General features: G+C 49.2%; 5 protein-coding genes across 5 annotated transcripts; 3 read left to right on the forward strand and 2 right to left on the reverse strand.

The window, feature by feature from the left end:
• Positions 1 to 179: 179 nt before the first annotated feature.
• On the forward strand, positions 180 to 1,348 carry AtWU_02257 (endoglucanase; the record flags this gene model as incomplete). Its single annotated transcript, XM_035497371.1, has 3 exons — positions 180 to 510; positions 578 to 821; positions 886 to 1,348. 3 exons carry the CDS (start codon positions 180 to 182, stop codon positions 1,346 to 1,348), a joined length of 1,038 nt encoding a protein of 345 aa, XP_035353264.1.
• Positions 1,349 to 3,412: 2,064 nt separating this feature from the next.
• On the forward strand, positions 3,413 to 5,044 carry AtWU_02258 (carboxylesterase/lipase family protein; the record flags this gene model as incomplete). Its single annotated transcript, XM_035497372.1, has 1 exon — positions 3,413 to 5,044. One exon carries the CDS (start codon positions 3,413 to 3,415, stop codon positions 5,042 to 5,044), a length of 1,632 nt encoding a protein of 543 aa, XP_035353265.1.
• Positions 5,045 to 7,148: 2,104 nt separating this feature from the next.
• Positions 7,149 to 8,962, forward strand: AtWU_02259 (tannase and feruloyl esterase; the record flags this gene model as incomplete). The annotated part of the gene is made up of 2 exons (XM_035497373.1): positions 7,149 to 8,264; positions 8,339 to 8,962. The coding sequence occupies 2 exons, from the start codon at positions 7,149 to 7,151 to the stop codon at positions 8,960 to 8,962; spliced, it is 1,740 nt and encodes a 579-aa protein (XP_035353266.1).
• A 1,130-nt stretch (positions 8,963 to 10,092) lies between these two features.
• On the reverse strand, positions 10,093 to 11,691 carry AtWU_02260 (carboxylesterase/lipase family protein; the record flags this gene model as incomplete). Its single annotated transcript, XM_035497374.1, has 1 exon — positions 10,093 to 11,691. One exon carries the CDS (start codon positions 11,689 to 11,691, stop codon positions 10,093 to 10,095), a length of 1,599 nt encoding a protein of 532 aa, XP_035353267.1.
• A 2,380-nt stretch (positions 11,692 to 14,071) lies between these two features.
• On the reverse strand, positions 14,072 to 15,781 carry AtWU_02261 (tannase; the record flags this gene model as incomplete). Its single annotated transcript, XM_035497375.1, has 1 exon — positions 14,072 to 15,781. One exon carries the CDS (start codon positions 15,779 to 15,781, stop codon positions 14,072 to 14,074), a length of 1,710 nt encoding a protein of 569 aa, XP_035353268.1.
• Between the last annotated feature and the right edge of the window lie 1,128 nt (positions 15,782 to 16,909).

The following is a 16,909-nucleotide window of genomic DNA, read 5'->3' on the forward strand; positions in this document are numbered from 1 at the left end:
ATTCTCTTCTTCTACCAGAGGAACTATACAAGATATCACTCCTTTCTTTGACTTCTCATTATCGAGCTGGATTCAATCTGACCAGGTGTCAGGCTCTCGTCACTCTTTCACTTCAATTCATTATACTTTCATACTCTTTCTTTCGTTTCTAAATTAGTCTCGATTCTCAGCCAGACACAATGAAGTATCTTCCTCTGGCCGTTGCAGTCACTGCCAGCCTGGCACCTACGGCTTCCGCTCATTATATCTTCAGCAAGCTCGTGTTGAACGGAGAGGCTTCTGCGGACTGGCAGTACATTCGTGAGACCACTCGCAGCATCTGCTACGAGCCTACCAAGTTCACCAACACTTTTGACAATTTGACACCCAACGACAACGATTTTCGTTGCAACCTGGGCTCGTTCAGCAATGCCGCAAAGACCGACGTCGCCGAGGTAGCGGCGGGCGATACCATCGGGATGAAGCTCTTCTACGACACCAGTATTGCGCACCCTGGCCCGGGCCAAGTTTGTACGAGTCATCCCTCTCCCTGGCATAGTCACTCACCTTCTAATGACCTGGTTTCCTCGAATTACAGTTATGTCCAAGGCACCCACCGGCAATGTCCAGGAATACGAAGGCGACGGCGAATGGTTCAAGATCTGGGAAAGAACACTCTGCAACGAGGAAGGCGACTTGACCAAGGACGCCTGGTGCACCTGGGGCATGTCCGAGTTCGAGTTCCAGATTCCTGCTGAGACCCCAGCAGGCGAGTACCTGGTGCGCGCCGAGCATGTGGGCTTGCATGGGGCTCAGGCAAACGAGGCTGAATTTTTCTACAGGTGAGGCAATCACGCTCAGATTTATGACATTCAAGGAGCAATGATGCTGACACCGCCAATTTAGCTGTGCACAGGTAAAGGTCACAGGCTCGGGAACTGGATCTCCCAGTCTCACATACCAGATTCCCGGTCTCTACAACGACAGCATGACCCTGTTCAACGGCCTCAATCTTTGGGTCGACTCGGCCGAGAAGATTCAGATGGATATACTGGAAACGCCGATTGGGGATGACGTGTGGAACGGAAGTGGTTCGGGAAGCTCATCCGCTGCCTCCCCTTCAGTCAGTAGTGCAGCTGTCGCAAGCCCGGGTACAACTACCGCTGCCGTGCATGCCTACGTTCAGACCCCCGCCAGCAGCAGCAGCAGCAGCAGCAACATTCAATCCACGGCCGCTAGCTCAGGCAATCTTGTCTCGCACTGGGGCCAATGCGGAGGCCTTGGTTATGCTGGCCCAACCCAGTGTGAGTCGCCTTGCACCTGTGTGGAGCAGAACCCTTGGTACCATCAATGTGTGACTTCGGCTTGAGATATATGCTGTTATATTCGTGGAGGACTGGTGGGAGATGGGGTGGAGTATAGGGGAGGGTGTGGCCAGACTCAAATGGGGTTACGATCTGTGTTCTATATCAGGAGGTACCACAAGGGTTTGACGATCCCCCCAATGTTGAGCAGCTCGTTTCTTTGACCTAAAGTCTTGTCAGGTACCTAGAGTTATATAGACTGGAAAGTACAACTGGCATTAGCGGCCAAGCTGCGGCGCGAAATTTGGCCTGGGGTGGCAGATAACGTGATTTTTCACCGCAGAAATTCTGTTCGGTAGTACATTTTGACTTTCAGTTCGTTAAAATAATCGCAACGTAAGATCTATCTAGACTCAGCTGGCGGATTGCCTCGGTCCCGATGATAAAGTTGGGCAATACGATAAGTGAACAGTATCTCTGTTTATATTCCTCTGTATTAAATTGCCGATGGTTTCGAGCGACTGGCAATTCTAGCGGACGGGTTTATCCGCAAACCACCTGTGACCAGGTGCACTGTCATTGTCATCCTGGAGCTGCTACGGATCTGTGAGATATGGCCTTTTATCTAGGTAACCTCGATCTATAAACACAGGCAATACTTCCCTGCTGAAGCCATCTCAAAGGGTTACTATAGCCGTGGAAGCTAATGTCGAGTCCCGAATAAGCTAATTCTGAAAGCCAAGGGTCTTTGAGTACGCCCATTCATCAGTATCTGGACCCCTTCTGGTCACATGTTCTCCGCATCTTACCTAGTGTCAGTGGTGATTGCATATGTAGTCTTCTTCTAGATAGTCACGGCTAAAGTAGCTAGAATATCGGTCTTATAATAGATTTGGTAAACTTCAGAATACTTGAGATAGTGGCAACGATGTAGGTGAAAAGTCCTACAAAAAGACAGGATCAACATAGTTGGGTATAGTAAGCAACAAGCCCTAGTCTTTCTTAATATACTTACTAGTAAATACGATATTTCAAGTCTCATCTCAAGTAAGATCGCAACAAACATTCCACCACAGCAAAGTCTTGTCTATTCTACCTCATTAAATCAAAGGATTATCATCTCAATAGTAGAATAAATTTCCTGCTTATATTTCGCACTCTAGTGTTGCTGTAGCCAGTGAGGATACTAGTTCTACTGCTGCTATAGGCTACGCCTTATCCGTACGTCAAAATTGGGTGGAAAGAAGATTATGCTTGTCAGGATCTACTCCTGCATCTTCCGGATCTAAAATCGCTAGGTCTCCCAGTAGAAGACTAGAACTCTGAACCCAACCACCCAGAACGCGTATCCCTTACAAGCTTAGACGGATTCCCACAATGCCGTGTGGCCGATACATAGCGTCCCACTACCACCACATGCTGACTACCATCAGTTAAGCTAGGCAACATGAAAGTCCTATGGTCCGTTGCGGCCATAAATTACCTACCTCCCTTTTCCATTGATTGCTTCTTGATTATGGTGTGTTCTACACATATTGTAGTTCACACGCACTCTGTCAAGCAATACACTGGCACCCGGACTGAGAGGGACAGAGTGTTGGATAGCCGGGTTTTGCTTCAATTTTATGGGCCCAGACATCTAGGATTCATGTATATCCACTCATCTAATCGGGATCCCCGTTGGTTGCTCAATGAGGCAGACGGCTTCCGCCGTTTGCATTAGGATTGCCATGGTTGGCATATGAAAACCAGACCTGAAGAGTGTACGTAATCTCTTGCCGTAGTGTGGGTCCCCATCAATAGTACGGGGGGAAAGATATGAGAAGACAAGATGATCAGCCTTGGAACGAAGCCATATCATCTTACGTTGTGTTTCACGTCCAGTACACCATTAGTTTGCCCACAAATTTGAGCGGGTGTGAACTTTGCCGTAGGCACGTGCGGATGAAATGATCTTGCGTTGTCTAACTCTTACGCACTCGGCATGTTAAAGGAACCCCTGAGTTGCGATTAAGCTCGTAGAACTACTATATAAGAGCCCCGTCCTTATCAGGGTTGCTGCTGTTTGTACGCACACATGATATCCCTCCATTATACGTACACCTCATCACTATAGCATGACACTAAAAATGCTTAATGCTCTTGTCCCTTGGTCATTGCTGATTGCCAATGTTGGATTGGTTACAGCAGCTGTGGGGCCAATTGCCAATACCACCTATGGACAAGTCATGGGCGTCCATTCTCCTTATCACAACAATGTCGATGTCTTCAAAGGCATCCCCTATGCTAGTCCTCCGGTGGGCTCCAAGCGGTTCAAGCCCCCTCAGCAGCCCGACGCTTGGGATGGTGTCCGGAACGCGACAACCTTTGGCCCTCAATGCGTGCAAGTCAGTTCGTCCGCCTCAATATTCACCACCGGCTCTTCTATAATGAGCGAGGATTGTCTGTCGATCAACATATGGACACCCTCAAACGCGACTGTCGATTCCAAGCTACCTGTGTACTTTTGGATCTATGGTGGACGGTATTTCGAAGGTTCTGGAGATGTTCCCACGTATGATGGATCTATCATGGCATCAAAAGATATCGTTGTGGTGACCTTCAACTACCGTCTGGGTATCTTGGGGTACTTCGCGCACCCTGAACTATCTGCCGAATCTCCGTATAACAGCTCCGGGAATTACGGCATGCTTGACATGGTCGCCGCATTAGAGTGGACCCACAACAACATTGGACAATTTGGAGGTGATCCCGACCACATCACTGTGGGTGGTCAGTCTGCGGGATCCTGTGGTGCCCTGGACATGATGCTGAGCCCGTTGACCGACGGGTTGGGCGTAGTTGGTGTGATCTCTGAGACAGGCGCCCGCGGCACCCACGATCCTTCCATGGCTGGCTCGTCGACTAGCTACCGCCAAAAGGCTGAGGCTGAAGCCTATGGTGTGACCTTTCTTCAGGAGGAGCTAAACCTTACTACTGTGGATGAGCTACGTCAAGTCCCATATGAAGTCCTAGTCGAATACTTTCCACTTAATGGCGACTACTATGAGAGCACTCCACTGGTTAACATCAGCGCGTTCATGGAGCCACCAGTTTGGCGGCCCGTCCTGGATGGTTACGCCATGCCCTACAGCTATTCCGAGATGTTGAAGCGTATGGCCCACAAGGATGTTCCCATCCTCACCGGGAACAATGCGGACGAATCCGGTGCCCAGGTCAGCCAGGACTACACCGTTGCGACCTACTACTCCACCTTTGCCGAGATGTACGGCAACATGTCCAGCGAATTCTTCCGCCTGTTCCCCGCATCAGGCAGTGTCTCTAATGTCACCGAGGCAGTGAACGCCATGTATCGGTCCCTCAGCCGTGTGGGAACCTGGACATGGGCCCTTGATTGGTATCACGGGGGCGCCCAGAGCAATGTCTACACTTACTACTGGACCCATGCGCCCCCAATCGGCGGTTCCGGAGCTTATCATGGCTCTGAGCTGTACTATGCATTTGGCGTGATTCCCTATGTCAATACCAGCGCCGCATGGACTACCGAGGACTATGCCGTTCAGAAGAAGATGTCCGCCTACTGGGCTAACTTCATCAAGACCGGTGATCCCAACGGGGAGAATCTCCCTCACTGGGCGCCCAGTGGCAACTCAACTCAGACGATGTGGCTGGGAGATTCCTGGGGCAGCGGCGACATTGCCCCGACTCAGGAACAAGTTCAATTTATCTTGGATTATTACAAGACATTGCCTGCCTGGTGATGAGAACTGAAAGTCTGGTGTATATCGTTGTCTCCAATTTGGGCGCCAGTGGCGCAATTATGATGTATACTAGCATCCGAATGTCATATAGAACTAGTTGCGATAGTATTGAAACAAGCTTCCAGTCTATCAGTGAGGACCACAATTGATCATTGGTAGCTACCCGCAGCTGTCTAAGCCCTCCCATATACTTCCTGCAACAGCTTAAAGCCATTCCCGTTGATTTTAAAGACTTACTTCCTAGACGAACTTGACGAAACACCAATTGTGATGTGCTGTCCCGATTGTGCTGTTCCGATCATAGTTTCATAGATGTTCACTGTAGCCAAAAACCCCCCCCGATCCTTCGCTACCTCTGCCTGCGTGGTCTCTGACCATCACCACAACCACCATCAGAAACACCATTATGAGATCTAGATAGCTCATACACATACAATTGAATCACTCCATTCCCGTTGACTTGAGATGACATATTATGATCGACCTGACGATTCCACATGACAGTAAACTTTCTCCTTCCTGCAAGCCGAACTTTCGCAACCCGCTTTCAGCTAGTCTCCTTTCTCTGGATTCTAGATAACAGGAAAGAGCTACGACCCCCCAGGACATACAGAAGCAGACATTCACTAGGAACCCTCGCCAAACACCTTCTATCCCCATGTCTGGAATCGAGGATATTTGGCAGGCATCACCGGCGCAGCAGCCAGCAGCATGGGAGCCTTCCGGGGCTTTGACGCCGCAATTGTCAACGCATGTAACATTATTCCACCCGAGATCCATTCGGTTAATTTTAAAGTTCAGACCCTCCATCATACGTAACGGCAACTCAATTTTCAGTACGCATCTTGCGACCCATAACACCACGTATGTGCTGTGGGGTAGGGTCGGCTTTCTCCCCGACGTACGCCTTGCGGGTAACGGGAGGACCTGCAGTAATACCGCGGTCACAGCAAACATTATCGACTCTCTGTTTTTGTAGATATGGGAATGTCGATCTTCATTTCTACCTTCGCAGCTCATCTATGAGACGAACGCAGTGGGTGAGCCATAGGTCGGATTCCCCGATTGATGGACCACATTTGTATACGGCATATACGCATACACGATAGCAGAAAATAAGCTAGTAGTGATGAACGGCACATCAGGGCAATAGATAGTGGGCCACGTAAGCCCTGCTGGATCGGAGATCAGGCTAGAAATTGTCCTCCGACGTCCGATGCAGGTTCCACTTGTTACGTTTACCCTGTCTGTCCCCACTTATTAACGATCAATGGTTTGGGTTCAGGGCCTAGATGCTTTGTACTATTCCCTGTGTGCTGACTTTAACCGGGCGTGTCACTTTACCCGGGACTAGAATCCAAACAAATAAGCTCAAAAAGTGCTATCCGGATTTAGAAAATGGACGCAGGTACCGCCACTTCGGCGAACGTCCGTTCACCGTCACTTTCATTCGTACAGCTGTAATTTTCAACATATGGTTGTTATTCTTTTTTCTTTTTTTTTTCTTTTCTTGATTTTTTCACAATCCATCATGTGTAATCACATGTATTTTATTGTATTAGATAGTTGATTTATTTTATCCTTTTTTATCAATCATGTTTGGTCATTTATTAAACTTTTTATTTTATGTTATTTACTTTTGTTTTTGTTATTACTCTTAATTCATCTTTTTGTTATGCCTTTTTTACCCTCTACCTTTTGTGTTCCAGAATTAAGTGGGAAGTGGACTGAGTGAAAATAGAACGTAACGAATACGTGGAACAGGGATCTCCAGAAGGTGAGACACCTGCGGAAAAGGCCTCCTGGACGCTAGATGACCATGGATATGAACAAGCCCCTGGACGCGCGTAACATCCAAAGCACGACTATCATGCCAGAGATAGAGTGACTATCTGAGGGCAGGAGCAATGCGTCCGAAGACTCTCTGCTCCTGGTCAAGCTCATGGAACTCGGACCCGTTGAGGACGATGATGGATGAGGAGCAGCTTGGCCGACGAAGATCCACCTCCCGAAGTATTTAAGATGCCCATCGTCAACCAGAGATTCGGTCCAAACTCAATCAACCTCATCGTGCGCAAATTGTTTTCGGATCCTGAACGATAACATGCAGCGCTCCATTGCCATTCTTTCCTGGGCGGCTGCTGCCTATGCCACATCCCTGAGCAGCACCTGTACTGTTTCCCATATAAAATCGTCATTGCCGGAGGATGGATATATCCTCGGTGTCACTTTTGACCACTCCTCTGTCACCGCGAATGCCGTCTACAACACCTCCTACTCCAACTATTTCTTCCCGGACGCCACCATCGACTACTGCAACGTGACATTCTCCTATAGCCATGCAGGCTCGGACGATACTGTGATCCTGGGTTACTACATGCCCGCCCCTGAAAGCTACAAGAACCGCTTTCTAGCCACTGGAGGCGGGGCGTATGCTATCCAATCGGGCAGCCAGTCCGCGCCCGGTGGTGTCATGTACGGGGCAGCTTCTGGTTTCACCGATGGTGGTTTCGGGTCTATGGACACTGACTTCGATGACATCTTCCTGCTCGGCAACGGCACTATCAACTGGCCGTTGGTCTATATGTTTGGCTACCAGGCCATTGAGGAGATGACTATTATTGGAAAGCAGTTCACTAAGAACTTCTATGGCACCACGAACAGCAGCCGGCTGTACACCTACTATCAGGGATGCTCGGAAGGTGGCCGCGAGGGCTGGTCTCAGGCCCAGCGCGCAGGCAGTGAATATGATGGCCTGATCATCGGTGCCCCAGCAATCCGTTACGGGCAGCAACAGGCAAACCACCTGTATTCGAATGTCGTGGAGAAAACCTTGGACTACTACCCACCAACCTGTGAGCTTGAGAAGATTGTGAATGAGACGATCGCTGCCTGTGATCCCCTGGATGGACGCACTGATGGTGTTGTATCCCGTTCCGATTTGTGTCAGCTGCACTTCAATATGTCCTCGATCATCGGCAAGCCTTACTACTGTGCCGCCTCCACCAGTTCTAGTCTCGGCCTGGGTTTCGGAAAACGTGATAGCACGGAGCCTGCTCAAAACGGCACGGTCACCGCCGAGGCTGTCGCTGTTGCCCAGACAATTGTCGACGGGCTCCACGATTCGGAGGGTCGCCAGGTGTACATTTCCTACCAGATGGGTGCTTCCTTTGAAGATGCCCAAACGACCTACAACTCAGATACTGGCGAATGGGAATTGGTAAGTCTTTTTCAGTGCCTTTTAGATCAAAACCCCAAAGCAAGCAGAAAGCTGACTTCGCACCCACTCTATAGAGCATTGCTGGCGCTGGTGGCGAATGGGTCGCCCGCTTCCTCGAATTGCAAGATGCAGACAATCTCTCTAGCCTGGAAGGCGTGACCTACGATACCCTCAAGGGCTGGATGATCCAAGGCATGGAGAGGTACATGGATTCCCTGCAGACGAACCTGCCCGATTTGACCACATTCTATGAGAACGGGGGCAAGATTATCCACTTTCACGGTGAACAGGATGAGTCCATCCCCACTGGCTCCTCCGTTCATTACTACAACTCTGTGCGGCAAACGATGTATCCTGGAAAGTCCTACAACGAAAGCACCGATGCGCTTAAGGAGTGGTACCGCCTGTACTTGGTCCCGGGCGCTGCTCATTGTGCTACTAACGACCTCCAGCCCAATGGACCGTTCCCGCAAACCAACTTCGCGGTCATGGCTAATTGGGTGGAAAAGGGCATCGTCCCGGAAACTCTGAATGCAACCATCTTGCAGGGAGAGTATGAGGGAAAGAATGAGCAGATCTGTGCCTGGCCTCTTCGTCCCTTGTGGACTGAGAACAGCACTTTGAACTGCGTGTATGATCAGGCATCCATTGACACTTTTGATTACACCTTCGATGCTTACAAGCTGCCCCTCTATTAACCACGACGGAAGTGGATTCTGTATTCTTCTATTTGGGTAATATTGTGCCAGAAATTACATACCTGGTTCTAACAATTGCCCATAATTCAATTTCTTGCTGCTGATATCTGGCATAGCGGAAGTGAAACAGAAGATGACGGAAGAGTTGGCAAGTACCCTTTTTTTCTTCGGGACACCTATAATGTCTCGTGTAATTTCCAATAGAATGGAATTTTTGTATTGTCCGAATTTTTCTATTGTCCGTGAGGCACTCGATATGCTGCTGTCCACAATTAACAGTGTAGTCATTTACTTTATAGTTGCTAGAACTAATGCTAGTTAAAGCCAAAACTCCGTGTCGGTCTATCTACGTAACTCTATCAACTTATTCCAGGGCTGAAAGATGCGCTCGTTGCATGACCTCCACTAGAATGGGAACTTCTTTTTTCCCCCTTTTAGTCCTTTTATTCAGGTTATGGCTCACTAATCTACAAACATCATGCCGGGGACATGACCATTTCTATGCCGTGAGAGACTATTACCGACATATATCAATCCTTCCGCAACGTCCTCCTCTAACCTTACATTATGTGGCCCTTCCAAAAAGCCCCTGTTAGGTTGACAGTGTAGCTGCAATAATACGATTGCTTAATCCCCCTTAAATAATCGCGACCGACAGAAAGAAGTACATAACGTTTCCATACGCCACACTCAGAAAACCCCTTCTTCGCCCCAAAGCCATCAGAGTATGACAGTGACTTGGGACTGATTATACTAGCAATCTCGCCAATATTTGGCAGAGCAACCGTGTTTATCCTTGATCTCGTTGCCAACATGAATAGTATACATTGACTACTTTAATCATGTCCTGATGACAAGGAGGACGTTTCTCATGCATATGAATAAATATATATGTGAAGAGAAAAACCAGCTAAATACGAATGGAATAGTACGTAAAATTGTGTCGAATGAACACTTCTTCCATCATTTGACTGAGACACATATGAGAAACATATTTTCAGGTCCTGTTATGGTATTCTAATCCATAATTCCCCCAAGGGAGCAAAATCATCTCTCTAGGAAACAATCAAAATAACTCACTCTCTACACCAGACCTCGGCCCTTAGAGACAAATGCTCAGATCATAGCGCTCACCAGGGCTGCTGACCATGGAAGAAGTCCGTAATAAGGCTGACCTGGGCAGGGCTGGCGATGGGGCAGACTCCCTGTCTATAGCCAAGATGCATGGTATCATTCTCGTGCTGGTTAGCGGGCCAATGCACCAATTCGCCCGGGCCAGTCCACGAAGACCCATTGTTGGGGTTTCCGGTCTTGACAAAATTGGCCCAGTAGCTGGACATGATATCGGCGATCAACCAATCTGCCTTAGTCCATGGGAGGTCGGTACCGTAGAGGTTGTTGAAGACATAGTTGATCTCGGACATGTGGTATGCGCCCTGCGACTGACCCGGAGGAGCATGGTCCCAGTAGTAGGTGTAGAACGGGGAATCATACGCCTTGGCCCACTCGTTGGCAAACAAGTAAGAGGACACCCGAGAGGTATCGCGGGCAGCTGCATTCCAGGCCATGTCGGCTTGCGTGGCGTTGCTGGCGGGATAGAGCTCGAAGAACCGAGATGATAGGTTCGCGTACTTGAAAGAAGAATAGTAGTTGTACTCGGCAAGGGTGTAGTCAGTGGTCGTTGAGGCACCCGACTCGTCCTTGTTGTTGCCAGTGATGAAGGGCACGTCATTGGCAGCACCGGATTTCAGAAGCTCCAGGTAAGTGGCCGGGAAAGCCCAACCATCTAGGGTGGGACGGAATTTCGGCGGTGAGCCAGTGTCGAGGGTGGTAATCCAGTTGATAGTTTCGAAATCGCGGGGGTCCAGGAGCTCTTCCATGGGAAGCTTTCTGAGCTCAGCGATAGTGGTGACGTTGTGGCTGAGGGTGTAATTGATCCCGATATCGAGCGCGTCGTCCATCGTGCGGTATGAAGTAGCAAGGCCGGCAATCAGACTGTCGTAAGGATAGCGGACACCACTCTCGGCGATAGCACCATGGATAAGCCCCTTCGTCAATGGACTATTGACTAGATGGTACACACCAGCCGAGCCCCCGCTCTGGCCCGCAACGGTGATACGCTTGGGGTCGCCACCGAAGTTGGCGATGTTTCGGTGCACCCATTTCAGGGCCTGGATCTGGTCAAGGAGGCCGTAGTTGCCGGAGACACCCTCCGGCGACTCTTCAGCCAACTCGGGATGAGCAAGCCAGGCAAAAGCGCCGGCGCGGTAGTTGATGGTGACAACCACCACGTCCTTCTGGGCAAGGCCACCGCCGTCGAAAAGGGGCTGAGCCGAAGTACATTCGCCACCATAAATCCACATAAACACAGGAAGGCCAGCATCAGTGGAGTTGGCGTTTGTCCAGATGTTAACACTTAGACAGTCCTCGTCAACGGTGTACGTCTGCTGGCTATCGGGGCACGCATATCCGAAATCTTTAGCGTCAAGGGTTCCGTTCCATCTTGGACGGGGTTGAGGGGGTCGAAAGCGGTTTTCGCCGCCGGTGTCAGCTGCATAAGGAACACCTTTCCAAGCAGTCACAGCAATATCGGTAGTGTTGAAGGCTGGGAATCCACGAACTGCACCGTACTCGGTGGGGATATCGGTGTTCCACAAGGCGGCAGCCCCCAATTGGGCACCAGCCACAAGGCTAAGCAGCATATACTGCTTGTCCTTAGAGGATAACATTCTCACCGTGCCACAGTGTAAGAATAGAATTGAAGGGCTATCTCGTGGAGAATAAGAAAATAAAGAGAAAGGTTGCAAAATAAAGATGGAACAGAGTTCGGAGGACGCCTCGGAGAGTTCGCTTATGATTATTTATATTTACCCAGCCAGTCCTTAATCCTATCAGCAAGACTCGCAAAAGTTTGACTACGGGAACTAGAAGTTCAGGATGCAGATCACTAATCCACTCACTTAGTACCATGAGGGATACGCGGCAACGGCTAGTGATGCCCTACCCTGTGGGTAGCCGCCGCCCCGGGCTGTGCCTTGTCGTCCCGTTCCATACCGCAAAAGTAAGACGTCGTAGTGCCCGCCACGCAATGTGCTCAGAAGACAAGAGAACCCTGTATTTTACGATTGAGACAACAAACAAGCTTCATGTTCAGCCGGACCCTTCTGCAACACTACCGCTAGTCTAAACAGTAATGTTGCTGTCGACCCCGTCCAGGTCTCTAAGTGGTGAGTGTGGTTGACATTGATAATGCATGGAAGGTGCTTGGAGTTTTCTTCTCAACACAGTGCCTGTTTACTGCTGTACAGAATACCAGTGCTGCACAGGCGGCATTTTCCAGTATTCTCTGCGCCCGAGCCTTGAGAGTATTACAGTCTCATTCTGTTACATGTTTTAATATAGCGTATCATATCCGATTCCATCCCCCATGATAAGACTTCCTACAATGGCAATGATAATGCACCAATAAGAAGAGCCCATCATATTGCTGCCCTTAGCAGAGGTTTAGGCAACAGTATGAATATCACAACCATTCAGCACCGAACGTCCGATGATGCGGAAGTCTGACGCGTATTCTGTAGTCTCTAGCTCGAGCCATCGTTCGTGCAACCTCCACAAACAGTCAGAATCCCGTGTCAGCCGCGACACATTGGGTTTTTCAAATTGGCAAAGATATGTTGAGTCTACATCTTCAGGCTGTGGAGTATGTAACGTAACGTCAAGCAGGGTTTCTTGTAACCAAACGCGGCTCGACGTTCCATGGTACAATGAGCAGAATAGCCCCTGTGTCGCGCACCCCTAGCGGATGAATGTCTTGCCGCGCCTCCACCAGAACCTGATGAAATAGTGGTTCGGACGTCAACTTACCACCCGATGTCCGGCACTGATGACAAGCGAGCGGGTACATGCATTCCAGGTACTGATGAAGTTTATCCCCCCTTCCCTGGCGTCGGCAAGGGTGACGTATATTATGCAACTTAGATTACGAAGAGGATTAGCAATTAACTATACTCCATAGTCTGCTTCTCATTACGTTTGGGGCCAAAACAGGACGTTTTATCCTGCTAATCACTTCGTAGTTGACTAGATCAATACATGCTTCAGTGACCAAGTCAGATTTTATTCTTAGCCCTCGACAAATGAGCACAATTCTGTCTCCCATTATTATGGGAACTAACAGCCACTATGCCGGTGAAGGTCGAGCGGGAATAACCTTCACCTATCTTGTCGGCGCAGGTTCATGTTCTTTTCGGCAACACATGATTAAAGCGGCAGTGATATTTACTACCTTGGAAGCCCAGGTATATGTGCAACGTAATTGGAACAGCACAATATCTAAGTGTTCATACTGAAATGCAGGTTCGGCGTAAGACATGAAACTGCTACCTTAGATAGCCTTGCGGATCGCGTAAGAATATTTACATTCTTTTGTGAGTAGCAAATATGTCTTCACGTTGTACTGAGTGAAATAGAACTACATACAGTGCAATAAAATAAGTAAAATGATGAAATACTAGATGGAATAATATAGGCAACCTCGACACCGCCACCTGGCCAAGACTTGAAGGATATAGATGGAATTTGTTAAGACCAGCCTGGGAGCAAACCCTGGCCTCAGTGACACTCAGGCTCATATGGATCAATTGCTCGTGACTGCATGTCTGGAAGTGGCTAAAAACCCATATGTGAGTATTTTCTTTCCCAACGGTATTTGTACGTGGAATCGACCATTCAATACAATAACGGTTCTTATCTACGCGCGGCAAACTGGTGCTACCTACATCGAGCGGTTAGAGACTTTTCCAGCATTTCTCTCGTAGCATGGCCCCATAGGTGATGTACCAACAAAACACTAAGGTAAGGAAGTGATCCGTTCGAAAATAAAAAATAAAATGTATAATTCCTAAAAATGTACCTGTGAGACATGGCAATACAAGTAGTCTCTGTTCAAAGTACTACATGATCAGAATGATATAACTAACACCAGAACTAGGAACATGTTTGACACACTCCCAAGAGCTAACCTCGCTCCTAAAGCACCGTTGAAGATGACCTGGCTTGCGTCGTACTATCCACAGCAATCCTAGAAAGGCAAACCACCGATGTCTCTCAATACAGAGGGGCGTCATACGCGTCGAAGTCGTAGACCCAGGTCTCATAAGATTCCTGGTCAAAAACACAGGTCAACTCGGTACCGTTGTTTCGATAATAGGGGCGAGTAGGCCAAACGCAGAGCTGGCCTTGTTCACCCGCGTTTGATCCCGTCTGAACGGTATTGTTCAAGCGATCGGGCTTGACTCCATTTTCGACCCAATCAATCAGAGTAAGCAGAGTGGTTAAAGGCCAGCCACCATTGGGCTGCTCATCGCTGTAGCTGCAGTGCGCACCGCCGGGGACGAGATAAAGGCGGTTCCAATCGTTAAGAGCATTGCTGGAACTGTTGAAGGACAAGTCCGGGTACATAAGCTGACGGACACTTTCGTGGTAGTGGACAGAAGAACCCGCCGGGATACTGGGGTCAGACTCTCCATGAACGTGGATGATCTTGCCTCCAGCGTCGCGGAAGGGACTCAGATCAGGCCAGGTAGTCTGCAGAACATCCTCATACCGCTGCCAGCCCAGTTTCATCCAGGCATAGAGGTCGTCGTACGTCACATTATCGGGTGAGGTAAGGGTATCCACCTCAGAGAGTCCCAAGAACTCAGTTACCCACTCACTCCATAGTGTATTGATATCGGCCTCCCACTCGCCCGTCTCTGAGTTGTAGGTAGCTTCCGCCTCACTGAGATCAGCGCTGGGCTGATACCAGATATATGCGCGACGCCCGTCGAGGGTATGGAGGCCTTCCAGAAGTGTGGAGACGAGGGCGGCGCCCTTGGCTGTCACAGAGCCATTCTGAGCTGGCGTGCTGCCGTCACTTTCGCAGTAGTAGGAAGCCCCGATCGTAGAGTTTATGTTGAAGTGTAGCTTGCAGAGATCAGTTCGCGCAACTACTCCATCTTCCTTGCCATCCAAAGCATCGCATGCCGTGATTGTCATGTTGTGGATTTTGTCGAGTTCGCATGTAGGAGGATAATATCCGAGTGTCTTTTCGGCAACCGGGGGAAAGAGATGGTTTGCTTGCTGTTGACCATATCTGATGGCCGGAGCACCAATCACAGCACCGTCCCATTCGTCGGCAAAGCGTTGGACCTGGCTCCAGCCCTCTCGGCCACCCTCAGAACAGCCCTGGTAGTAGGCGTAGAGTTTGGAAGTAACGTTGAAAAAGTTGCGTGTAAAGGCCTTTCCAATGGCGCTCATCTCATAGTGAGCCTGATAACCGAACATGTACAGGGCATCCCGATTGATAGTCCCATTTGCTTTGAGGAAGACATCCGAGATCTCAGCATCAAATCCACCAAACCCACCGTCAGTGATACCAGCTGCTGCACCATACATGATACCTTCGGGAAGATTTTCGGTCCCTTGGTTTATCGCGTAGGCAAAGCCACCGGTTGAGAGCCAGCGGTTGGCAAAATTATCAGGGGTAGGGAGCCAGAAGTGTAGATTAACCTCATCGTCCAGTCCATCGTGGCTGTAGGTCATGGTGACATTGCAATAATCAAATGTGGTCGAAGCGAAAAAGGCCGTTCCCGTGGAGGTATAGTTGTACACTGGGTTCGCGTGAACGGAGGCCGAGTTCAATGTCACACCAGACACCGGATGATCGGGAAGCACAGATCGACTGTAAGCTGTCGTGCAAACATCGTCCAAGGAGGTAGCTTGGGCTAGAGCCGCTAGAGTCGCGGGGATCGCGACCAGGTTTATCAAGCGCGACATGGTAAGATGAGTAGAAGTTGTTTTCGTTGACAAGTATCACAGCATCCAAGAATGTGTGGTACCAAACTCTTATAAGTAGCTGAGAGGGAGGGGGAAAGGGGGATGGAAAACCTCAATATCCCCTCTTTATTTCATGGTCTGGTGAGCGGTTTTGCACCAGTGCACAACTTGAGGCCCATCCATGTCAAAGGAAGTCCTTACACAGTTTCATCTCGAACCCGCTGGGAACTCCTGGATTTTCCTCAGGATAGGAAGGGTACGTAGGCACCCATGAATGCAGTACCAAAGTAACAGGACTATGTGGATCGAAGCGGAGACAGGGTCGAGAGCATCTATCTACTGTCAACGTAACCACCGGGAATGGCTTCCACAGAAGCATTAGAAACCAGTTTACGAGAATCTCTAAAAATATGCACTATTGCCCTCCCAATTCAAAAACTAACCAAGGATGATCAGTCGGACGTATCGTAGAAGCCGAGCCCGAACCATACTCAATCTGGGGTGAAGAACTGGGCGCTTCATTTTTTAGCCGGTAGCGTCGGATGTCGGCGTTACAGAGTACCGATATTGCCTGATATAGCATAAGATTATGTCGATCGCTCAGAGCGGGTGGGGATGAGGGGTCCAGACCCATATAAATGAGCACTTGCCGGTGCCCCTAGACTATCTCTTGTTCTATCGAGATAATCTGTCAGATGGTTCACTCATTTGCAAAATTACGCTACGTAAATACCATACGCCAACTAGGGTTATACTGAAACCATAGATCAGAGCGCAGCGGACGTAATCTGGGTGCCCAGGAATCCCACCTCCGATGTCCTAATTAATGCGAATCAAAGTTCCCATAGTAGAAAATTACTGAGGTCCAACTGCAGCCAAAGTATTCGTCATCCGCACTAGAAAACGTAATGACTGACATGCCACTCTGGCCAGCATACAGCGAGTGGCACACACCAGCATTGAGCGAGATCGATTTTCAGCACAAGAAACCTCGGATAGAGTAGCATCAAATTATACTGTTGCCTAGCCTCTTCGTATCATTTCCGATAATCCGAAAATAGCTATACGTTTATCTTCTTCACCGGCGATTATTAAAGACTTGCTGTAGCGGCCAACTACCTCTAAGTG

The sequence above is a fragment of the Aspergillus tubingensis genome, assembly GCF_013340325.1.
Source record: "Aspergillus tubingensis WU-2223L DNA, scaffold_3, whole genome shotgun sequence".
In the NCBI taxonomy this organism is placed as follows: domain Eukaryota; kingdom Fungi; phylum Ascomycota; class Eurotiomycetes; order Eurotiales; family Aspergillaceae; genus Aspergillus; species Aspergillus tubingensis.